The sequence below is a fragment of the Pseudopodoces humilis genome, chromosome 1 (assembly GCF_049639895.1).
Source record: "Pseudopodoces humilis isolate 2021_Gansu_Grassland_sample_001 chromosome 1, ASM4963989v1, whole genome shotgun sequence".
NCBI lineage: Eukaryota > Metazoa > Chordata > Aves > Passeriformes > Paridae > Pseudopodoces > Pseudopodoces humilis.
The window spans coordinates 147869866-147895801 of record NC_142200.1 but is presented as its reverse complement, the minus strand read 5'-3'; the positions used below and the strand labels follow the sequence as shown (position 1 = coordinate 147895801).

The 25936-nt window shown below is 46.7% G+C and overlaps 1 protein-coding gene across 2 annotated transcripts in view; it reads right to left on the bottom strand.

Annotated features, from left to right (window-relative positions):
- Positions 1 to 24214, bottom strand: part of PLCD1 (phospholipase C delta 1) — a 51090-nt gene extending 26876 nt beyond the window's left edge. Inside the window, exons 1-3 of one of the 2 annotated variants that reach the window (XM_014256783.2) lie at positions 23909 to 24214; positions 11672 to 11836; positions 591 to 819 (exon numbers count right to left, since the gene is read on the bottom strand). In XM_014256783.2, coding sequence (XP_014112258.1) covers positions 591 to 819; positions 11672 to 11836; positions 23909 to 23942 — 428 coding nt within the window. In that variant the 5' untranslated portion in view covers positions 23943 to 24214. Of the gene's footprint in view, positions 1 to 590; positions 820 to 11671; positions 11837 to 15956; positions 16192 to 23908 lie in introns of those variants that run through there. The other variant, XM_005527770.3, reaches the window with a different exon arrangement.
- Between the last annotated feature and the right edge of the window lie 1722 nt (positions 24215 to 25936).

Sequence of the window (25936 nt, the reverse complement as noted above, 5' to 3'; positions counted from 1 at the left end):
TTTCATCATGAATTCACTCTCCTTACTGTTCTGTGCCTTTTCCTTTCTCATCTCTGCATTGTCACTAGAGCAACTGCAGATTTTTTCAGGGTGAAACTTCCTCCCATGCTGAGGCTATTAAGGAGCAATTTCACTCAAGTCAGTGGAGCTACCCTGGAGTAAATTTGGCAGTGAGAAGAGGAGAATCAGTTCCCTCTCCTTGTATTACCGAGAAACACGGTAAACAGCGTGGGCTTTTCATGCCTTGCCAAGAAGTGCCGGTCCTGCAGTTTACTGCAATAAGAGTGAAACAGACCCCTGAAGAACACAAAAAAAATAATGATTGTTTTATCTGGAGCTCCATGAAAGGGAGAATTCTTTGCTTAAGGAGCCACATTAAGCCTGACTCCACTCTTGCTGGTACCATTGTAAAACAGGGGGGGAAAGCACAGGAAAGCAGGGATCTTGCCTGGGTGCAAAATCAGTGCAAGAGAAAAACCCAGTGCCCAGGGCCAATAGGGAAAAAAGGAGGTTAGTCTACTATCCCCACCCACACGGAAAGACAAGTGCATCTTTGTCTGTGATTAATCACTTTATAAGGCAAAGGATACTGTTGGAGTTTCTGTTTCTGGTTCATGGAGTTGCTGTGGGCTATGATTTTCCCAAGGCCGGCGATCCAGTGGTTGGCATCATCCTCTGAACTCGCAATGAGGTCCAGGTTTTTCCGCTGGTCTTTGAAGACGATGGAAAAGCAGCGATACTCTGGGACATCCTTGGCGTATTTTTCCATACCTTCTGTTTTATGGCCTGACCTCACATCCCGGATGTCTTCAATGGAGACTGTGGAAAGAAAGCAGAGCCTGCGGTCAGCAGGGGTTCACTCAGCCTTATCTCTGCTTGGTGAGGGATGTTAAAAAATTATTCTTTCTCCTTTTCCTGAAGCCTCTGGAGGGTTCCCTTCCCCCCTTCCCCAAGCTTTGCTACTAAAGAAAACTCAACTCAAAAGAACCAGAAAAAGCAAGAAATTTTAAAAAGAAAATCCCTCTCTCCATGTTTTTTATTTAATAAAGAAGCAGAATATGCCATAGGTGCCATACTGTGATGTCCTGCTCATGAAAATCAAATCATGGCCAAGGGTTTGGTTCCAAGCCCTTGGAGCATCCCTTGACTCATTCCCCCTGAGAAAGGGGAGAGTGGAGCTGTGCCTCCCTATGAACATCACCCCACAGGAGAATCCTAAAACCACAGAATGGTTTGGGTTGGAAGGGACCTTAAAGATCATCCAGTTCCAAACTGTCCTGAAATGGACAGGGACACCTTCCACTAGATCAGGTTGCTCCAAGCCACATCCAGCTGGCCTTGAGCAATTCTGGGGATGAGAAGACCACAGCCTCTCTGGGCAAAATAAGAGGTGACTTCAATAAGAGGAGGGTAAGGAACAAAGCTGTCCTTCTTTAGGTTGCAAAAATAATGAGACGGTAAAATTTAAGATCCCATCTGTTCCTCTCAGTCATGGTAATGCAAATTAAGGAGGCAAAGACCAAAGCTTCAGAGCAGCCTGGTGTCACCCATACTCCATCCTAACCCCTGTCAAGGGTAGAATTTATCCTCTTTGCTGTAAGAAATCAAAACACTGTTTTTAAGATCATCCTTCCCCAGTCCCATCTCTGCTCTTGAGAAATGAACCCTGAAGTTACTCCAAGTTTGCAAAATGCACACACAAGGCAATCCAGAAGGAGCAGTGTATGAAGAGACTTTTATTAAACAAATATAAGTAACAGAGACAACCTTAAAATACCCTTGAGAGCAATCGGTGCCCTCAAACCAGGTTGAGCTCAGGTGAGCTCCCAGCAGCACCCACAGCCTCTTTTTGCCTTTCATGGGTCACTTCACACATTTACAAAGCACTGGCACAGGTTGCCCTGAGCAGTTGTGGATGCCCCATCCCTGAAAATGTTCAAGGCCATGTCAGACAGGGCTTGGATCAACCTGGTCTGGAGCTTTGTTACAAAGCATTGCCCAAGTATAAAATATCCCCAAAGTTTATCTGAATAGGAGAAACTTGCTTTTAAACATCCAATTCACCATTAAAATGTCCAGTTCATTCAAAGTCAACACTAGAAAAATCCAGCTCAGTATCCACATGCACATTTTTTGACATGACTGCCTTGGGATTATCCAAAATTCATCAGATGCTCATTAGAGGTTTGAAAACTTCTCTTTTTTCCCCCGGAGCAGTCATGACAATGCTCAGCTGCTGGGGAAAAAAAACCCAAAACCCTGCATCCAAAATTTCAGTCTTCAAAAATCAGTGACTTTCCAAAAGCAACACTTAACATTTGTTTCAAGTTCAAATGCTGGGGTGGTCAAACACCTTCCACAGCTCTTTGCTGGTTTGATTCCTGTACAAGAACACATGAGGATCTCTCTGGAGCTGGCAAAGCTCTTCCCCAACAATTATGAGCTGCTGTCTCTGGGTGGTCTTTGATTACCACTTCATAAAGACCAACAGTTGATTATCTGAGGGGAGAGGAGGAAAAGGTTGGGTTGGGATGGGCTGCTGTGGAATTATGTTATCTGGCCAATTTACCTTTGAGTGAAAGTTTATGGGTTTGAGAACTAAAACCAGCTTAAAAAGAAAAAGAGGCTGCAATTCCCCCACAGCTGAGCCTTCCTGGTGACCTTGCCCTTTAACCAGGACATTAATCAAATTATAGTGGTTGTGTCTAAGGTGGAACTTCACCTTTAATGCAAAGCATCTTACCATGTTTGGCCAGATTCAGTTCAATCAAAAAGTCTGAAGTTAATTAAGGTTTCTTTTATAGCCAGTGGGAAATAAATCAGCTTTTGGAACACAGCTGTTCTATCCTATTCACACAAAAACTTCAGGGTAAAATAAATTAATCTTAATCCATGGCTACAGTGGACCCTTGACCAGAAGGGAAGTGCAAGCTGGGCATCTCATATGCAGACTGTCCATAAGTATGGGATTCTCCTCCTTTCCAGAACTCTTCTGCTTATGGCAATGAAGTGGAAGGATCATCCTGTTATTCCTCCTCACCTGCCAGCTGCTCACCACCGCTTGGCTCACAAGAGTTATTGTCCTGCAGAACGGCTCCTTAATCTGCTTGTGCAATCAATCCCTAAATTTTGGATTGGCAGTGGCCTCGTGTTTCCAAGACCAGAAAATCTGATGTTAAATATTGGAAATTTAGAATGGATTCTTTGGAAACCATTACGTGACTGCATGAATCCACTGGAAAAGAAAGCTGTGTGGGAGGAAAAAAAAAGGATTGAAAACCTGTGTCTGGAAGGGCTGCCTTGATCTTTTCAGAGTATGCTGAGAAGAGGATGATGAAGATAAAAGAGCTCCTCAACACAGGAAGGGTATAAGGAAGGCTGAAAAGCAGGACTGGTGTCTATTGTAGTCACACATGAGAAAAGGAGAGAAACTATCACCACAGGAACTGTTAAAACACAGGGTAAGGAAGGACACTTTTTATAGCTTTCCATAGCTTGGTTGTGTGTACTGTTTTCATCTATCAGTAAAAAAGCTGAAGCCAAAGGACTCGGCCCAAGCCATCTGCTAAAGTTATCTCTTTTCTGGAAAATCTTAACCCAGCATGAGTACTTTATCAGCTGCTCCCAGGCAGCGACAGAACCCTATTAGGAGTCCCAAACTGTGTGTTCAGCCGAGCTATCTGCAAGGAGAAATCAAAAATAACTGGGGGACAGAGATGCTTCACAGCAGAGGAACACTGGCAGCAAACAGCCATCAATCACAACTCCCTGCAGCCTCCCTGTTCCTTCCCCATCACGCCACAGCGGGGAGATAACCACAAGCAGAAGAGAATCTGGAAAGTTTGCATCTCCTTCTGAGTGTTTGCGTCTGCTGAAGAGGTGGTTTGCAGAGAGCCCAAAAGATGACGCACAGCACAAGGAAGCCTGTGTTTCTCCTGGTCTCCAGACTCACACAGGTTACATCCTGGTCAGCCTTCCTGGCTGCTGTGCACGCTGCTCGGACAGCCAAAGGCTCCCCACTGACACAGACATACAGCAGCCTTCCCTGGAGCCAGTGAAATGACTTTGAACTACTCTCAGGGAGATGTTGAGAACTTTCCTTCTAGCCCTCCTTTCAGTTTTCATCACTGGCTCCTGCTCTTGTGCTTCTCCCTTGCTGATTTTCAGCCCAGTGCCCTTCTCCTCTTTCAACCCTGGCATCAGCAAGCAGGGATGACTCAGGCCCTCGGGGTGCTTTTGATATTTTCAAGCAACCAACATGTATCTTTTGGGTATCTCTCTTGATTTGGATTTCTCTCTTCACAGCGTTCAAGGAGCTTGGTGTTAAACTTGCAAACTCATCTCCTCATGCAGAAGGAACACTCCTTAAAGGAAATCTGCTGGATGATCCTTAAGGTCCCTTCCAACCCAAGCCACTCTATGATTCTGGTGTAGAAGAACCAGAAGGAGGAGCCTGACATTCCTAATGATGAAAGCAATTGTCTGAGAGAGGAGCCCTGGCCTCTCCATCTCTTCTCTCGTCAATGCTCCACAATTGAAATGTCCAGACCATGCTGGGAGCATGAACAGTAAAACTCTTTGGTAATCCTAAGGAATAGAGGGAAAGGAGGAACAAAGGCAGAAAACAATCCCTTTGCTTTCCTCCTGCTTGATAGGCAGCCCTTACAAATGAGGCATTTTGTCAACAGTATTGGTCATGAGAGAAAGTAAGAAATTGAACCTGCACCTCCTGTAAACTACTGAGCACGTGAAGGACAAGGACTGGCAGGTGTTTCTCCTTTCTTGTACCCTTGCTGATGAAGTGGGAGAGGAGGATCACTGTATGGGCACTGCCAAAGCAGTCTTCCTTGAGTCACTCCTTAGGGAAGGGGGCAGCTCTTCACTCTGGGGGAAGAACTCCTCAGATCCTTTCCTTATGCTAGCCCCTGTCAGTAGCAGGTGATCTGTGCAATGTGGCATTCAGTCACACTGAATTACTCCATCCCACTCTAATTGGCTCAGTAAGTCACTTCTGTTTACTGTCAAGAAATGCAGATGAGAAACGTGCTGAGCCGTACAGAGCCCTCACCCCATCCTGCATGTCTGCAGAGAGGCCAGACCCTCACCAGCTGCACCTTGGCTCAGCATCTTGTCAGGAGCAGATGGAATCTGCTGCCTGACCCCAGGACCATCCTGCAGAACACTACGTGGATTTCACAACACGCCCAGTGTGCCCCATGCGCTGCTTCTCGCGTTGGTTTCACCCCAGGAAGAGCCGTTCAGCTGATTTTGGTTTCTCCAGGGTGGCTGATGCTAATGGCCAAACTCAGGTGGGATCAGGACCTTTGTAATCAGCGGGAGCTGGAGCACTGTCAGCCCCCTGGGCTGGGAATACCAGTGATGGGTGATGGGTGAAGGCTACCCATCACCCTCATCCCTGAGGAATACCTTTCCAGAATGACTCACGGGTGGGTTCAGCACGAGCCCCGCTGTGCCGTGCCTTCCCAGCCCTGCCAGCACTGCTCTTTCATCTCCCTGTGTGAGAGTTACAGCAGGTCCCAGCTGCTGATTCCTCATCCATGCTCTTCTCCACTCCCCCTCCACCGACATGCCCAGCAGGTTGTTCTGACTCGAGATCTGCTGCACAGCAGTCTGCCCTCATCGCTGGCCTGTGTTCAGCAGCTGACAACCAGTGATACAATGCACATGCAATTTTACAGGTTGTTTGGAAACACCCTTTCATATAAGGTCTTTACCCAGTCTTTCAGTCTCCCCACCATGGCTTGGGGCATTGAAGCAAAGAGAGTGATCTCTATTTATTCCTTCCACACAACCAGGGCCCTGCAAACTATTTTGGCGACCGGTTCCTACTTCCCCTGCCATCACAGCACCGCTAAATCTGGATCTGAGGCTCTCAACACTTCTGCCTTTGCATTTAGCATATGCTATGGAGAATAAGGTCAATATGTGTCAGCGCGCTGCCTGTGATGAAAACTGTCCCAGCAACGCCCGCGGTGGCCTGATTCAAAACTCAATCGAAGAAACAGGCAGCTCTGCATCTGAAATGACGTGTTGGATGGCTTGAGCGATTTTGATAAAAAACTAATGAGACCCACAGACAGATGGCTTTGTTTCCAGAGCTGATGGCTGCCTTGCATAACACATTCGCATCAGCAAATATTTTTCCAGGGATAAATACATGTCTGACCACAAAAGCAATGATTCCTCAAGAAACTACAGAAGGAAGCTGTCGGTGCAGCCAGCTACCTGCTGTGTGCACACAGGTTGCTGAGAGTTTCTGTTGACTTTAGGCACTTATCAGGAACAATTTCAAGCTTTTGCTTCTTGACTCGAGCAAACACAGAGCAATATTATATCCTTCCTGTTCTTCTGCAAGCAAGTTCAGGACAATAATTCAATGGAGACAATAATTTATTCTTCCACTAAAGTGGTAAGGTATGTTAATTGTATGGTATTTTAAGGATATTCATAAATTTCACAGCAAGACAAAAGCAAAGGAAAAATTTTCTGCTGAACACTGGTACTAAGCTATAAACATAAACCTTTTGTACTATGTTTAAACCAAGCAAAGAATATCCTACAACTCTGCCAGAAACCAGAGGAACAGAAACAAATTCTGTGCATTTTCAATAGTGACAATAACTAATCATCAAATCAAAAGATCAATTTCATGACTTTAAGTAATAATACAGTCACCACTTGCAACACTCAGTAGTGCAACTGAGATTTCTGTTTTAATCAAAAAACAGAAAAAGAAAAAAAAATCCAACAATAGTAATTTTTACATAAAGCTTTTGGCCAGGAATGGAAATATTTCAGCTACAACTCCTGACGTTCTCTCTTGACTTCACTGCTCATGACTCAACAACGCAGCCCCAGTGAGTCATCCCTGGTTCAGTGTGTGAAGCATTTCATGGCTGTCATGGAAAACATCACCTCCCTGAGCCTCCAGGAGAGACACAGTGCAGGAGGTGCCAAAGCACCATCTCTGGGGCCCCACTGCAGCACCCCTAAACTTAATTGACTCATTCAGCCTTTTCCTTCTGCCTTTGAATACTCTGTTTCTCTACCAGCTGCTCAAAAGGATGATTCGCTGGAAAGTTTTCAACCATTCCCACAAATCCCCAAGTTGAGAGAGTTTTTAAAGGGATTGAGTCTGGCTTAAGTGAGCTCACACTAGAGATTACAGCTGGTTTAAAAAATGCTTTTGAAAATAAATTTCACTGAAAGCAGCAAACACCTTTTTGCTCTTTTTTTCTTTTTTCACATGCATGAGATCTGGTATTTGACCACAGCTAAAGGAGCCAGTGCTACTGCCAGGCTGCTGCTCTGCCCCCTTTGGCTCTCCTCCCTCACACCACAGTGATGCTCAGCAGTGAACTGCCTCAGAATGAGCTGTTTTCCAGCTCCCTCACACAAATCTTTGCCCCAAAACTCTTAATACAGCCACGTTAACTCTCTTTCTGGAGGCCAGGGAGAAAGCACTGTAAAAGCCTCTCGGGCCCAAGAAGCATCCACCCTCCCATGGTCCTACACATCAGTTAGGATAATGAGAGCAGCAGTTTGTTTGTGGATCTGGCTGTAGCTCAGCCACAGGAAGAAGAAATCCTGTGGTGAAAAATGGATTTTTAAATCAATTTTTGGAGGATTTGGGTGCTTTTGAGCAGCCCTTGGTGCCCAGCACCCTTGTGTTTCTGCTGGAGGCAATCAGAGAGGACACACAGGGCAGCACATGCTTGTTTGAAAACTGACTTAAGATGCTTCAATGGCTTTTGGAAAAAAAAAAAAAAAAAAAAAAAAGTGCCCTGTGGTCTAAATGGAACATACTGAAAAATAAGGAATTATTGACAATAAGGAAAAAGGGGAAAAAGTGGATTATTCTACCAGATCAGAAACCATTTTGGAAGGACAGCTTATCCCCAAAGCCCTGTTTGGGTTATGCAGCTATGAAGACATCATCTAATTTAAATTCCCAGTTGTTTAAAATAAAGAGAAGAGAGGAAGGCACTGCTTATATCCCATGTATCTGATCCAGGCAACATCTGTTCCTGTCACAACCCTGATAAGTGGGTGTTTTTGAACTTCAAACATCTGAGATTCTCCTGTCTAACCTTGGCAGTCCCCAGCTTTATCTACTGGACTCCATCACACACAGGTTTATAAACAGCTTTTCCACACAGTTGTAAGAATACCAACAGGAATAACAAGAAACTATCCAAACAAAAACATAACCCTACCCAGACTTCCCTCCTCTGAGGTGCATCCATCACTGTCAGCAATGCTGCAGATAAGATTAGACCTCCTGCTAAACCTCCCAGTTTCCATTCTGCTCATCCTTTTTTCCATCCTGAAAAGGGAGCTTATCTGCAGCTTTGTCCTGGAAAGTCAGTGTCTGTTAACAAGGAAGGGTGACCCTCTGTAGAGACTCGCCCTGAAGTCCCTGATTTTGGGTGTCAAATCATGACCCTGCACTATTCCTCTGATGTGACAGCCTTCACACTGGACCAAATGAGAAAGCAGATGTAGTACCAGAGCCTGCCATGACAACATGAGCCAGGGGTAATCCACTTTGTACCAGCATCCAAAGCAGCCTGGTGAAGTTAAAAGCTCCAAAACAAAACTCAAACACAGCGATCACTCTGAAAACTCAAGAATGGAAGGTCTCAGAGAATCAATAAAAGAGAAAGGCAAGGAGAAACATGAACAGAAGGTTGAGGGAAGTGCTGTTGTCCCTCTCCTCTGCTCTCATTATACACTTGCAGTACTGCAGCTCTGGGGCCTCCAAGAGTGTGAATGTGTTGGAACAAGCCCAGAGGAAGCCACAAAGACGCTCCAAGGGCTGGAGCCATCTGCTCTGGGGACAGGCTGGGAGAGCTGGGGGAGTTCAACCTGAAGAAAAAGCTCCAGGGAGACATTAGAGCCCCTCTTAGCACCTAAAGGGGCTCCAAGAGATCTGGGGAGGGACTTCTGACAAGGGCCTGGAGTGATGGGATCAAGGGAAATGGCTTCACACTGCCAGAAAGCAGGTTTAGATTAGCTATCAGGCAGTGATTCTTTACAGCCAGGGTGGTGAGGCCCTGGCACAGGCTGCCCACAGGAGCTGTGGCTGCCCCATCCCTGGAAATGTTCAAGTCCCTTCCAAGCTAAACCATTCTATGGTTTTATGAAAATAGACCTCTTTGATGCCATGGCTTAGGACTTGGCAGGAGTCAGTAATCATCTCTCTTGTTGTCTGCCAGGCTCAGGTGTGTGTGCAGCACCTGCTGGAAGCAGCCCTGAGTGTCCCTCCAACCCTCCCAAGAGCTTGGCACAGGCTCACATCCTGCCAGGAGCACGTGGGACACAGCCTGTGCAGCTCCCACAGCCAGATGGGTGACAGGGTGCAGAGCCAGCCTGGCCAGAGCCTGGCCAGAGCCTGGCCAGAGCCTGGCCAAAGCTTGCCTTCACAGAGCTGCAATTTGTCTCCATTGCTGTTATCCTGATGACAAAAAAAGAAAAAATAAATCTTTCCCTGGGAAAGGTGTGCCTGCATGAAGCATCAAGGAGCAGGCACGTGCTGTGAGCCATCAGGTAACATTACTCCATCTCCACATGGCACTGAGGTCACTCCCAGGGCACAGCAGGTTCTCCTGCCCACAGTGGCACTGCCTGACTCCAGCAGTGTGGCAATGTTGGCTGTGCCCAGTTACCAAAGTGGATTTGGAGTGCTGTGGATCCACACTCACAGAACCCAGGCCTGTGCTCAGAGCCCAGCTCAAAGGATTTGATCTCACTCTATAAAATAGTCACAGCTGCACCCCTTCTCCCTGCCACAGCCATGGATCCACCAGGGCTTCTCCAGGTAAATATCAGGGTACCTGGAGCCACAGCACAAGGTTCCTTCCCATTCACTTCCAAAGACTAGGTGGGCTCAGGACTATTGCTGTAGGTGCTCTCAGACCCCGTAATTTGGAAATGGCTGGTGCAGAGCACAGGAAAGGGAGCTCTGAAAGTCATTCTTCTCAACTCACACCCTTATTTGATTTAGAGCAAGATATATTAGCAAGATATAATATATAGAGAAAGATACACATTATCTGGGGAAGAACTCTGATTTTATATGGGACAGAGCTCAGCAGAGCAGACACTCCCAGGGAGCAAACATTCACTGAGGACTTTCTGTTTGCTGTGGTCATGATGGGTTATTGCACTGGGAGACCTGAAGAGCCCAGCTGAGCTCAGGACCCCGCCAGACTGGGCATCCAAACACCCAGGAGGGGACAGCCTCCAACCCAAAGCCTCAAGGGAGGTCTCACTGCACCCTTCCTCTTGTATAAAAAAGGAGGGAGAGGGACTTTGTAAAAAGGTAGATAGCAGAAAAGGGGGAACAGTTTTAAGCTAAAAAAGGAGAGAATTAGATTAGATGTTGGAAATAGTGAATTCTTTACTCAGAGTGTGACAAGGCACTGGCACAGGTTGTTCAAGGAAGCTGTGGATGCTCCATTCCTGGAAGTGTCTGAGGCCAGGCTGGATGGGGCTGGGAGCAACCTGGTCCAGGTATCCTCACCCATGGCAGGGAGATGGAACTGGATGATCTTTAATGCCCCTTTCAGCCCAAACCTGCGTGATTCTCTGATTCAAAGCCTTTTACAGTTAGAGGGAAGAGAAAGAAAATGTGTGGAGAAGGATGCACAAAGAGACTAAATGAGGTGCCCAAGGTCATGTGAGAAGACTCTGGCCATCAGGGTTACAAACCAAATATTTTACCCTGCTACTTTACTCCTCCTACTGGAAATCTTATCACTGTTTGTGGGAGTAAGGGAGGTAATTTGAAAGACCCACCCTTCATTTAGTTAATTGTGATCATTTCCAAAATCATTGCATAATTAACACATTTCAACATGCCATAAAACATATTCCATGTTACTAATTTATCTCCTGGATTTACAAGACCACAATGATGACTGAAATAAGAGAGAAAAAATGTCAGAAAATATGGAGAAATGTGTTAGAAAAATATGGAATGAGAAGAAAACAAAGATATAAACAGACACACACCCTGCCTGATTCCATTTTGACTGCACAATTGGGTTCAATTGGGGTTCCAATTACAGTGCCAAGCTGGATGCTGCTGGAACAGAATGGTTTTTCCTGTGCCATATAATGGTGATTGTAGTATCTGGATTTTTTACAACAGAGTAGATCCTGGGTTTCCAAGATAAGGATGAGAATAGGCTTTCCTTCTCATCTCCTGTAAACCTTTGGATTTCCACATCTCTGCAGTTTCCTTGTGAGGCTTGAATGCCAGTTTTCCCTGGGGCTGGCAGGCAGGAAAGGAGCAACAGCCACACACCACCCCATGGCAGAAATGCTCGTACCATGTCTCACACCGAGCATTAGAGCTCAGGCACCTGAGTGAGCTGCACAATTTGGGGAGGAAACGAGCCAGGCAGGGCTGCTGAGGCCAGCACAGCCCACCCCACAACCATCTGAGGCAGCAGCTCATGAGCTTGGGCAATGTGACCATTCCTGACATGGCAGATTCCTTGTGGCTCTCCCAGAGCTGACAGCATCACTCGGTTTGTGTGTCACAGGAGGAAGGAAGGACCTGCTCTCATTGCTACAAACCTTCTCTCCACACCACATAATGGTCCTGGCTCACCCCACCTCTGACAAAGCAAACTTTACTCACAGATCTGTGACTCTGGGGATCTCAGCACCTTCTTTGACTCCTGCCATATGGTTTTGCAGTCCTCCTGGAGCTTATAGAACCGCTCCTTTCTCCAGGAGCTTGACTTCACTTTTAGCAGCTGGCTGCCTTTCAGGAGGAACTTCAGGTCTTTGTCATCTTTGAGGCCTGTGGAGAAACAGTAGTGGTAGTGTTTTAAGAGACAGCTCAAGAAATGATGCTCAAAGAGTTTTCCCTTCCACAGGGGCAGTCAGGTCTGGGGAGGAGAGCAGAGCAGAGCAGAGAGACCCAGAAATCCTCCACATCGCTTCATGATCACAAAAGAGGCTGAATCCTTGTGCACTTCTCAGATTGAGTCTGAAGACTTTGTATTATAATTCTCAGGTGTTTTACAAAGTTAAAATATCTCCTTCCCAGCAAATACTGTTAGGATGCAAAACCTGCAACAAAACCAACAACAGAACAGTAAAAGCAGAGAAAGGAAAATTGCATAACTTGTAACTGGAATGCTGTCAGGAACTTCCAAGTGATTTCAAATCCATTCTGCAACAAAATTTCCTTTGTGGAAACAGGAATACACAAAGATAACTCTCATCCTCCTCTGGCAAGCAGTGTCTTCCTATCCACGTGGGAATTTTGCAGATCAGATGAAGCTTAGGAAAGAGAATTTTGGTGACAGGCAGCAACAGATCACTAAGGCAGCAATAAGGAGCAGCCACAATCTCCTCATTGCTCAACCATCCGAAGGGTCTTTGTCTTTTTTACACTATGAGGCCAATGCAGTGTCAAGTAATAACAACCAAACCTTCTGGTTGTGGGAACTTTGGATTTCACAACTTAGCCTAGATTCAGGAAGGCACTTAAGACATCTAGAGAGGAAACAGGCACCTACTGAGACTCCAAAAACACAGAATTGGCATTCTACATGGTTTTGAGTGTCTCAGCAGTGCATGACTTCCACATACCTAAATACCTTGGAGAATCTGTCCCTCAAACCAACCATTAATTACAGATGTGAAGCATGCAGACTGAGGAGGGTGAGAGCATGAAACACAAGAAGCACATCCTGGGCTTTCTGTAATAGGCACCTTCAGCTCTGTGACACTGCATGAAATGCTGGTTGAGAGCTGGTGCAGCAGCATTTAACTCTGCAGGGCTGACCATGTGCGTCCCAACTCAGAGGAAACTTTTCTAACCTCACCTTGGCAATGCAGGTAGCCACATGGCCACCTGCAGCCACCTGACACTCACCTGCAGGGAAATTCCTCAGTACTCAACAAATTTGATGTGGAGTCTCACAAATAACATTTTTCACTGCAGTGTCCCCAGTGGCATTGGGTTGGTTTTTCTCTGGGAGACACAGCTGCTTTGAATCACTGGCTTTTAAACAAGGCCGGACAATAAACTACCAGGCATCACTTCAGTCTTGCTTGAAAAACAAAACTGTGAGATCCAAGTGGCCAAATTCCCAGTGTCCTGACACTCCATACAGGAAACTGAAGTGACAGGTGCTGCAAAGCACTGATGTGGGTCATGGTGCAGCAGCAAAACCCAGCACTGCGAGTTTGTAGCTGGGATATACTGGCCTAGAGAGAATTTTAGGCTGCCAAAGCCTGAGATTTACATCAGAGATAAATACTAGGGGTGTCCAGTGTCCACTTTGTGAGCAGCTCACACCATTTATTGGTTTTGCAGAGCTTGAGGAGCATGCCTAGACCTGAGCCAGGCTGAAACATCCAGGCTTGAAAGCATCAGAGTAGAAGCTGGAGATCCTGCAAAGGTGGCTTTGGCCTCTCTCCTCAAAGTTAAATTAGGTATCTCATTAATTGTCTTCCCCACTACAGCATTGCTTGGCTTCTCAACTCATGAGCGCTCTGGAGGTTCCTAAGAGGGGAATTTGAATGCTTACCCCACAGAAAAACCTCAGAAAAAAATTCATTGAGAGAAGAAAAAAAAGCTGTCTCCTGCAAAACACAGAAGGGTGACAAGTTGAGGCCAGCTATGGGACCTGGGACAGCACTCCCAGGGGCTGATGAGAGGCCACTTCATCTGGAAATGGAAGGACACACACCACAACAGCTTCACAGGTTCTTGGTCTCCTGAGCTGGCTTCTGCTGTTATGCAAAGGTTCTCTAAGTGCACAGACTGCAGCTTCACTAACATCCCTGGGGCTCCCCTCACAGTTTTTGGAAACTTCTCCCTTCTCCCTCTGCACCCACATTTCTATTCTGGCTCCCAGATCTAGTCCTTCTTTTTCTTCAGATCCCAACCACTTGAGGAATCGTTACAGGACTAGGAGGAGGACGTGTCATCCTAGGGTGACATGACGAGGAAAGCAGGAAACCCACCAAATCCTTTGGATGCCTATGTCCACAGGTGTGGAATGAGAAATCCATTTAACCAGGACATGTTTTGTTCTACAGACTATGTGTGCAGCACCTGTAATGTGCCCTGCTACCAGGACATCCCAAAGAGCTGCACCAACATAACAGAGACAGATCTGGATGGGCACAGGTGGTGGCCAAGGGCAGATTCCTCTCCTCCAGGCTTCAAGCACACAGTTCAGACACAAGCTGGAGCTCGAAGCCCTTCATCATGATCACCCAGGCAATGTAACAGTGTGGTTAAAACTCCCCTTCTTCCCCAGTGCTTCAGGCTCTGCCTCCTAAGCCCAACCAAGCACTGGCACAGACTCTTTTCTTGGGTGAGTCACTGAATTTCTGTGTTCCTACCTGCATTTTGTTAGGCCAGAGATGCAGCGTAAGACACTGTGATCTGCTGATACAGGAACCACAAACACACACACCCCTGATGTGTCAGTGGGACATTGCTCTCAGCTGGCTTTTTAAACTGCTTTCCAATAAAAACACCCCACCTTTTCCCAGCAGAAACCTGAGGATTTCTTCCTAATACCCCACGGAGAATCATGGAATGGTTTGGGTTGGAAGGAACCTTACAGGTCACCCCATTCCACGCCCCTGCACAGGCAGGGACACTTCCACTAGCCCAGATTTCTCAAAGCCTGAAGCTGAGGAGGTTTGTGGTCCAGAAGTCCATTTCAAAGCAATGAAAACTCGTATCTAAGAAACCAGAATCATTTTACACATACATAATTTAAAAGTTAAAAAACTCTGTGCAGCAGGACAAGGATATTGACTCCCAACTATATAACAACATTTAGCGTGAGAAGCACAATCACTGCACTGAAATAGATGTGCAAATCCTGCCTGAAGCATGTGGCAAGACTGTGTCTTGTTTAAAATCCTCTGTAAAATACCAAATACACACTTAGCATGCAATATTCCAGAGTACCTTTCAAGGGTCGGGATCTCCCTACTTGCAAAACATCAGTCAAACACTTTCTGAACAGAATATATTCACTGTGCAGTGATGTTCAGAGCAAAAATCATGTTTGGCCAAGGTAGGAGCGCCTTGAGCACAAACACAGCACTGCAATAACCATCGTGTTAATACTCTGCACTAGGAAGCTTGAGACATTGAGACATCAGGAATATTAACCTTTGGCTTATCTAGCTCAGGTTTACAGCAAGCAGGAAGCTCAGCAAAACAATAGCTGTCACGGTAGGAGCTGGGCTTTGAGTTCACGGAGGAAATAGGATGGCAGTGATAATACATATTGCTGCACTGCTCTCGCAAATCTGCTGATCTGACAGAACTTAATTACAGACACTATAAAACAAGTCTCCTTCTTCCCCCTCTCCCCCTCCCACCTGCTTACAGACCAGGTTTAACCCAGGTTTGCTGGTTTAAATGGGCAGAAAGCCTTTCTGGTAAAATCTAAGGAGGTCAGGTGGGTAAATGGCTATTTCCCACTTCCATCCACCCTCTGTGGCACCAGGAATCAAGGAACTCTCATCCACTCGGGCTGTGCCTCCAGAGCACAGGAACCAGCAGTGAGTTCATAGGCACACAAGTTATGAAACTCCCCGGGTTTCCTCTTTCATCAGCAGCCTCTGCGTGCTTCCCTGGGCTCTTACAGCGACAGGCAGCACACCACCGAGCAGGGCTAAAACTGGGCAGGAGAAGGGCACTGCCCTCCCCAAACACCCTCAGTTAAAGGCAGCTCAGAGAGTCCAGCAAGATATTTGGGAACCGAGCCTTTGCCCGCATTCTTGGATGCCTCCAACGAAGCGCTTCACACATCTGGCGTGTGGTTACAAGCAAACGAGAGGAAAGGAAACCTTGGGAATTTAACCCTGGAGTTCAGGGTGGAGCAGGGAAAAGAGAAAGGGAGCGGTGCCGAGGCTCTGCCCAAGCTGTCCCTTACCCAGCCTGATGCCATTCAGCGCGGCCACTCGACGGCTCTGCTCCAGCAGGATGTTTTCCTGGGACACGGTGCGCTTGGGCTGCCTTCGGATGCACTGCATGATCCAGCGCGGGGCTCGGGGAAGGCAGCCGGCCGTCGGGAGGGCTGGGGGGCAGTGCCACCCCCGCAGGGATCCCTGCTCATCCAGGGGCTCCAAGGAGCGAGCGCGGACAGCGGCAGCACAGCCCGGCAGGGGAGGGCAGAGTCCGGCCGGGGGTGGGACTGGGGGAAGTCTCTCCTCCCGCTTCACACGCTGCATGCAGAGTTAAGCCGAGGAGCCTGCCGGCAGCTGCCCAGGTAGAAGGAACGAGTTTTCCACCAATCGTTCGCCAGTGGGATTTTACGCATCATTTCCGAAGGCTGGAGAAGTCGCAGATATTGTTTGTGGCTCCTAATCACTGCCTTGGGCTTGTCAGCCTGTCCTGCCCACGAGCCTGGATCCGAGCGAGCCTGGCTCCACCTTTCTGTTCTGTCTCCGTGCTGCTCCCACTGACGGGCACTGAACGCGGTGCCTAAAACCCCCCTCAGCCAGGACAGATGTGACCCTAAAGATGCTCGGAAACTGAGCTTTAATGCTCTTCCTTTTCCACTTAGGAAAGAGTGTTTTCCTAAGAGTGTGGGGAGTGTCTTCTCTGCCACTTTTCTGTTTCCTATGTGACTTGGGTGAGTCACTGACCCCACATTTCTGCATGTCTTTGGGTTTATTCTTGTAATTCAGATTCACCCTGCACTCTGGTACAGGAATAAGCCCCCTCAGGGATTTAACAAGTCACTGATTACACAGAATCATGGAACAATTCAGGCTGGAATGAACCTCTGGGACTCTCTTGTTCATCCACCCATTCAAAGTGAAGAGTCGCCTTCAAAGGCAGATCTGGTTGCTTGCAGCCTTGTCCAGGCAAGTTTGGATATCTCTAGGGGCAGAGACTCCAAAGCCAATTTAGGTACAAGAGCTCAGATGTTCTCAGAAGAATTTGTTATGACCAGTATAAATTTCCTTTGATGAAACTCACAGCCATTCCCCATTGTCCTAGCAATGGCTGGGACTAAAATCCATTTCTTCCCTAGCCATGACCTTTTCTGAAGGGAAAAATAGCAGCTATACACACGCCTTGTCACCAACCTTTATATATATATATATATATTTAATTTTTTTTTAGTTTGTTTTTTGTTTTTTTGTCATTACCTTTGTTTTTTGTTTTTTTGTCATTACCTTTGTTTTTTGTTTTTTTGTCATTACCTTTGTGAGCTGCTGCTGTAAGGGTAAAGGGTCAAACTGCAGTGAAGATCCCTTACTGTAGAATCAGCATATACCCAAGAAACTTGACATCAGCCCACACGTCACTGTTTTAGCCACTATTTTCGACCTAAATGAAGGCTCTCCATCACCACCACCTCAATATATTCAGTACAGGCTCTATAAACATTGTTTCTGGTGTCTGTCAATCCAACATCTTCCCCTTCTTTCTCTGTAGTTTGAAGGAAGCCCCCCCAGCCCTCGCAGGGAAGCAGAGGACTGGGTTGTTTGCCCAGCACAAGGACAGGGTCAGAGTCATTAATCACTGGCAAACACCAAAGGTGAGAAACTCTCTGGGGACAAGACAGAGCCATTGCACAGCCTTGAACAGCAGTACATCTAATAACTCTTTATTTACACACAGCCATTGCAGATCACAGTCAGCAAAGGAGAATAAGGGCAGTTTCTGGATAGTGCATTGCTGAACACGTTAGCCAGATTGTCAGTGGGTGTTTGGGAAACACCTCCAGCCTTCCTGGGCCCCCTGCACAGACATGGGCTGGATGTCAGAGCTGTAATCTCCATAGCACTCCCCTGGGAGCTGGGAGCTTTGTTTTTGCCCTGGCAAGGAGGTGAGCACCATGAAGTAATGGCTGGATGATATTTATTAGCTATCAGTCTCTGAGTACTCCCCATATTTCACATTGTGCTGGAGAGGACTGATCTAATCAAAGGAGTGGGGAAGTCTCCCGTAATTGCCTTAGCAAAACAATTTGCTTCTACACACCAGCTCTCCTGCCCAGGAGCAACCAGAATCCCATAGGGATTGATCTGGGAACACACGGAGCCCCTGTGCTTCAATTTCTCATTAATTCCTAATAACAGTGCCAGTGACAGCTCTGCTCAAAGCTTTCCATGCCCTTGGAGAACATTTTACCGTACTTAGCTCTGAAGTTTGCTCACACACAAAGCACCGGGTCAGCATTCAATGAATTTTTAGATACCTCTCCAGAATAGCAATGTGCAAGTTTTGCTGTTGTGAGGGCTTCACAGATGTTCAAATCAGTTTGTTTTTAAAATGAAGATGGGATAATCGGGACAAAAATTCCCTGCTTTGGTAAACAACTGAGCTGGATTTATTGTGGTCTTGAGTTAAAGACAATGTCACAATGTTAAAGACTTCTGTCACAACAGAAGAAGCCTGATGGGTAAGTGTGACATGGGTATTGATGTTACATGATACTGTCACAGTCTGGCACGGGAGGAAGTAATTCCTGCAAATGGCTCACAGAAAAATTCTTTAAGCCTTATTCACTGCAGGTAACTGCACCTCAGTGGGTCGTGCAATTTTACCCATATGACCAACCCCAATTAAATAAATGGCCCTGGTCACATGAGTGAAATTATCCACGTCCCCGTGCCCAGGATCGGGGCTGTGCTCATGACCCTATCGATTCCAGCTGGATTACTCACAGAGCAAATGGAACTCGATGGGAACGAGGATGTCAGAACACAGCCCCAAAGTTTGCAAAGTGCTTGAATATCCAGGAAACAGGCACTTGCAGATGGAGTGCCTGCAGTGTCTGGTAGGAAATGGGCTATGTGAGAACACTACAATCCACAGGCTGCTCTTTAGATGATTTTCCAAAATTAATCAATCTCCATCACATCCTTTCACAAAGGAGATAAGGAAGCACTATTACCACTTCACACTGGGAGAAGCAGGTTGGCTTTTGAGTTCTTTATTAGGGCTGCACTTGTTCTCCCATCACCATCATATTTAGGCAATGCCAAAAGTGGTGCAACCCTAATTCTGATTACAGTCTCTTTAGAGCACACTGACAAAACTGACAGGACAAAACTCAGCTGCTGATTTGCCCATACTTGTGATAATTTAGGAGTGGAATAAGAATACCTGTGCTGGTGATGACCTCACCACTTCCTCATCACATCATGCACATGATGCAAATTAGAACTAGTAATGCCTGTGGGAACTAGGTATCAAATAATAAATGTCATGTTCAGGGGAGATTTTTCCCCTAAAGAGGCCAAAGCTTTGTTTTGCTCTGTATTTGTTACCAAGAAGAAAAAAAAAACAGGTCTGTTTTACATTATGCCATTCTTCTCACTGAAGAATATGACAGAAAGGTGCCTTCCACATCTGCAGGGTCCCACCTGCTCTGTCCTTCCCCCACTTCATCCATGCCCTGTCATATTCCACCTTCAGAAATCCTCCTTCCTCTTTCTCTGCTACCTCCAGGACACCACTCACTGCTCTCCCCAGTAACACCTCACATCCTCTGAGGACCAGGCCTTGCTGTTAGCACAGCTTTTCACCTCCAGCAAAAAATGCCTGTGGATCCTCTACACCAGCACTTTCCTTCTTGCTCCCTGTGGGGAAGTGGGAATCAGGGAGCGGGTGCTGAGACCAGATGCATGGGTGCATCCCTGGTCAGGGATGCTGCTGTTTGTTCCCAGTAGGTGCTTCTTCAGAGCATGTGGTATGTACCAAGTTCCACCTTGTGGTCACACTGAGAACGGGCTTCTCCAGCAGCAAACCTCCTCCTCCTCCTCTTCCTTACATTGGCTTCTCTTGCCCTCTCCCTTTCCAGAGTGCTTGAGAGGTCCTGCTGAGCTGGGGCAGAAACTATATACATTAAACCTTAAAGATTCTTACAAGAGGAATTCTCCCAAGTCTCAAATTGTGTTGTCCTTCAAACCATTGCCTGAAACCTCCCTGTGCCTGCACACTGGCCAGAAGCTGTGTGACAGGATCAGCGCTGTCACCCTGCCCAGCATTTCTCAGCCCCACTTTTTCTCTGTATGTTTTGGCTGTCTCACCTTGTCTGAACGGTCTCTGCGAGGAGAAAGGTCCCTCCTCCAGCTCTGGCAAGTCCACACAGCCCTTCTTTCCCCAAAACAGGCTGGTTATATCCAGAATGCCCAGTGGGAAGGGCTGCAGGCCCATCACCCAGACTGTGCCATCTGCCAGCTTGCTGTGGGTCAAAACCAGGCTGGGGAATGTGTTGGCAATTCAACAGGACAGAGCCCTGGCCTTGCTTTGTGTAAACAAAGCCAGGCTGCCTGCTCAGACATTTCACAGACAGACAAATCATGACCTTTATTTGTGAAAGCCTTCATACATCTTCCTGCCAGTCCAGGTCCCTCATAGGGAGCTTGGATCAGTGCAGGGAATAGGCTGTGACCCATCAAAAGCTACTGCCCTGCGCTCTTGATGAAATCCAGGTAAAACAAAACACACAGCTAAAGTTCATCGTGCTTGGGAACCCAAAATTGGACTGAAGGTTTGGTTTGCTTCATCACAGTTCACATAGAGATTTGACTGCAATGAGAGTGTAAAAAAAAAAAAAATACTGGCTTGCCATAAATTACAGCTTTTCCAGTAGGTGGTGTGGAAAGAAAGTAATTGAAAATAAGGATATCAACTTGATAGATAGGACCAGGATCTGCAGCCAGGAGCACTCGAGCAGCTCAGCTGCCCACCTCCCAAGTCATGCTTCTGGGAACATGCTCATGAAGATGTTCTCTTCATAAACCCAAAGTCAGTTGTAGGTGGGTCCCAGCCTCATTTTTTAAAGGCCACTTAGCAGCTTTTCTCAACATTTTCTTCAGGAGCTGAAATTTCTTTCATAGACAAAATGCATGTCATTCTCAATATTCTGCAGCAGGGCAAAACTTGTGCAAAAATTAAATTGCACAACTGAATTATGCAAAACTAGGGAAAATATATTTTTTCTTTTTTCCCCCTAAGGGATTTATCTGGAATTTCTGTAACTCTAGTCAAAACCAGCCACTGAGACTTGTTGTGTGGTACCTCAATACAGGGCTTTAAAAGGTACCATGGGAGGGGAAGCCTGAGGTGTGAGAACTTCCCCACACACAGTGTTTAGGCTGGCTCATTTAAGGTGTGGAAGTATTTCAGTTTAGAAGAAACTGTGTCAAAATCTTCTCTGCCTGCATAGAGAAAAGAAGAAACCTCTATGTCTGACCAAGGTCTGCTGCCTTCTGGTCTGGTGGCTTGGCTGGATGAGGACTGAGACCCTCCACCCATGGGAAGGACCTCAGGGACACATGGCTGGGGGGCAGACTGCAGTATTTAATTATCTACAGTGCTAACAAGAGGCCAGGAGAAGACAGGATACAATCCTCCTGCCTAGATCCCTATAAGCCTAAAATTTTTTAGAGGTACCTGTGCTGACCCAGCTGAATCCCACCCTGTGTGATCAAATCACCAAATGTTTATCTGCAGCTTTCCTTCCAAAATACCTTTCTTAATTGACATCCCTGTACAGGAAACTCTACTTTGCTCCCAAATCATTGACACCTTTGGCTCCCAGTGTTGCCTATCCGGGCAGCTGAGTTTCCATTCCTACTCAAACCATCTCTTCCCCACACACCTCTCCATTTTGCTTTTCCCTGTAGTTGGGAAAAGGATTGCCTGAATCCTTTCATCTCTGCTACCTGCAGCACTTGTCCAAGTGACTGCATTTCCCTCTTCTTTCTTTCTCATTTCCTCATTAAAATCTATTTTCCCCCACGCATCCTCTGGCCCTGTCTTAGCTACTTTTGGGTCTGATGGGGCTTTACACACTGGCAGCAATCTCAGAACCAACTGTGGGCTTTGGTTTTACTAAAAGACATTGCTCAGATGGCAAATTTAACAGCTTTTATGTCAAAATAAACATGTCCCAAAGTGAATTTTACTTGTCCTGTCTGAAAAAGGGACATGTTGACTGTTTAATGTGATGGGATGTGTCAGTATCCCAAATTCCCCTGGACTGTGGGGAACTATGGTGAATTGTGGTTCACAAAACTCCCACGTAGTGCATCAAGCACAACTTGCATTAAAGGTGTGTGCTGGGAGCATTTTGTTGCTAGGAAAGGAGATCAAAGCCATCAGCTTCTCCAGAGCAGAACCCAGCTGATCCCAGGCTGAATTACCTACACCCATGGAACTTGCAGTGCAGAAGGAGCCTCCTCAGTGCTCCCAGCTCACAAGGGCAGGTGGAGATGATTCAGTTGGAAATTTCAATACAGATGTTAATCCTGAGGAACTGCTGGCAGAGGAAACAAGGAAATGGCCTGTCTTGTAGGATTTTACAAGGATCTGTAAAATCCTTGATCCGTACTGTGGCAGAGGGCATTTCCCTCACAATGTACACAGTGTCCTGGGTGAAAAGTCAGTGTTTAAGAATAAGGCATAGTACAAATTGGCTATTCTACAATCTGTGAGCACAAGGGCTCCCAGTTCAGGAACAAACCAACTTCATGAGGCAAGAGAAGGAGTATTACTAACCCACCCACATTAATTCTGACATGGTAAATACAGCTGTAGTTTTATCTACTTTGAGAAAAAAATTTTAAAAAAGCGAGAAACTGAAAGAAAGAACCTGAGTTTCAACATAGAGCCAGGTGACAAAGCATATCCACAACTCGCAGTATCAGAAATTTCTGACAAAATTCATAGCACAAGTCTGATCCTGCTAAGAAGTCCACATGTGAACAACTCCTCTTGTCTAAGTAGTCTGGCATTTGGACTGACTTTGGCACTTGTGTGTGTATGTGTGTTATGTGTCAAGGAATTTCAGTAAATGCTTTTTAAAATTCTTGGCTCATTCAACATTTGTGTATTTTTCTGCTCAAAACAAAAAAAAAATAGATTACCAGCCACTGAATTCTTCTTGGTTCCTAAACCCAGAGGACTAAATAATATTCACTGAAAAATAACTCACAGCCCAAAATGGGAAATGTTTTAACAGTTCCAGATGTGTTTCTCGGCTTTCTTTCCCCAGTGGCTGTATAATGAATGAGATACCTACAAAAAGCATAACATTAACCTCTGGTTCACCCTCCTGTTAGATTTCTATCATCTGGGAAAATCAGAGTGAAGATTTCATCAGCCTGGGGGAATCTTTTCACATTTCTGCTGGTAACACTAAAATGATTATGTTCATGGGTAATCACTTATTGCTGTATCACTTTATTTTTGTTTATAGCTTATCTGTAATAAGAAAGCACCCACCTCATGAAACAAAAGAAGTACTGGAGGCTTTTCCCATTTCTTGGAGATCAAAATATTCCATTTCAACCTGTAGCTCTCACAGCCCTGAGTTGTTTCTGCTCCTCAGATTAAGGAAAATACAGTGAAGGGGTAACAAAGCAATACATATAGTCAGGTGAGGGAATAAGGGGGGATATTTCATATCCCAGACTTGGCACCAATAGAATCTTCCTCACTTGCTGCAAGGGCAGAGAGAACTTCTTTTTTATAAACATTACTTATTTTGTACTCAATATTTGCAGTGTCTCAGGGACAGCCCCTGAGCCCAGGTGTTTCTCCAGGCTCTGCTGTCTCCACCAGAGCCCACAGAGTTTATTCAGCAGGGCACCCATCCGCTCTCAGTTTCCCATAAAGGGGAGGACATCTGGATCCACTTTTCTGAACTTGCAGATGCTTCCCCAGCCAAGGCACCCTTCCCTACCTACCAACACAGACTAACAGAGAAAAATCTGTCTTCTCTCTCTGTAACAGCGCTGGAATGCCCCATTACATCCAAGTGAGAGAATGGGGAAGTGGAGAAGAAGAGAGGAGGAAAAATAAAGCTCTTGGAGGAGATAAGCGAGCTGAAACACAAGAACACTTCCCCAGACTTACTGTTGCAGGCGAGGAATGTGCCATTGGGCTCCATGGCCGCAGCGGGAGCCGCCGGCAGCAGCAGCAGCAGCAGCAGCAGCGGCGGTGCCCCGAAGTTAGCGCTGCTGCGGGGCGGCGGCCAGAGCCGCCAGGCTCCCCCTGCTCCTCGCTCCAGCGATCCCCGACAGCAGCTCCCTCCTCAGGGGCTGCTCCCTCCTCAGGGGCTGCTCCTCTCCCCTGGCTGGAATTGCGTCCTGTCTATGACTCCTCATTTATCTCTCTCCCATCCGCACGCCGCTGCCTGCCCCGCGCACCCACCGCGGCCGAGCGCCGCTCTGGCCTTGGCTCCTCCCTGCTCGGATTTGGCGTCTTCACCGCTGGCCCGGCCTCCTCCTCCTCCTGCCCCTGCCCCGGCTGCTGCTGCTGCTGCTGCTGCTCCTGCTCCTGCTCCTGCTGCTGCTGCTCCTGCTGCTCCTCCTGCTGCTGCTGCTGGAGCTTCCCAGCGCTGCTGCTTTCCTGTGCCTGCCGCATTCCCATGCTGGAATCCATCCTCGGTGGCTCGCAAACCAAGGAAAGGGTCTTAAGCAGATGCGACAGGTCAGAGTTTAGGGGTAATGAGCTTTTAGATGCTGGTGGAGGCATAATTCTTTTCAGCAAGTTAAAAGAAAAAACATAAAACAAAACAAACAAACAAAAAAAAAAACGTTCAGAACTTGCCAGTGTAGAAATAGAAACTGTAACCACAAACGCTCGCAAAGGCATGAGCTTAGGGCAGAAAAAAAAGTTATGAGCTTTGCATTTGAGACAGCGAGACAGAAAAATCTGCACTGTCCTGAGGCTTTTAGTGAGTGGAACTGATTTCTTCCACTCTGTTCTCTCCTCCTGAATTAGATATCTTTGAAGAGTAGAAAGATGGTGATGGCAAACAGGGAGAGGAAAAGGAAAGGAAGTCAGTGTGGGAAAATAAAGTTTTCCTCTATTTGAATGTTTTTCAGTAATTGGTTTGTTATTGTTTATGGTAATGGTTATTTAGGTTATCCCAATGCAAACACTTGATGTAGTTATTGGCAGATTCAAAGCCCTCTCTCCTCAGCAGCCCCACTGACAGAAGAGAGAAGTCTCTTTTTGATGGTGACAGATCTAGAAAACATGTGGTGAAAAATACTTCGGGACAGTTTGTTCCTCCCTGCCAGGAACTGGGCTGCTCCTCTGAAAGCCCAGACCTTGCTCTCAGAGTTTTACAGTCCACAAATACAAGGCTGCTGCCACCACCCAAGGAAAACAGCCCTAATATAGCAAAACTCTTCATGCTAGGACAAAATTAACAAAGACAAACAAGTGGAACAAAAAAAAGAGCAGAGATTTCACCCATGACTCCTTCCAAGTCCACTCCTGTACCTCACAGTCACCAGCGTGGCACAGGGGGGCTCATGTCCTGCTAGACACTTTCCAAAGGACCCAGGAAGGAACATTCCTTTTTCAAACCCACAGACATTGATTCAGATGGGGCAAACTGGCAGCTGCTGGCAGGCAGGAAGCACCCAGAAGATATCTGCTACAGCCCTTAAAAGCCTCAAGGTAGGGGGATTTTGGGAGGACACTTCACATCCTGTTGCCCTTTCAGCTGATGGGGAAGAGTACTGGAGGGAGTATACAGGAGGAGCCAGCCAGACTGGAAACTCCAGTAAAGCTGAGGTGGTGAGAACATGATGGTTTTCACAAGAGAGGGATGGGAAAGAAGAGCAGTTTGAAAGTAGTGACCCAAAATGGCATTGTAGAAAGTCCGTCCTTGCTCTCTGTGTCACACCCCATTGTGTCCTCACACTGCCTGGCACAAGTCTCCACTTAGAGACAGACTGGTCAGTGTCCCTGTGCCCTCTGTGGCAACGGGGGCAGTGTAAGAGAGCTCCATTACTCCCAGAAATGACACGGACCATCTTCACAGCAGCATGGGGTACAATGGCACCATCCCTCTGATGTGAACACAGCCATCATTGCCTCAGGCTGGACAGGGATCCACTAAGAAAACACAATGGCAGCTCCTCTGCC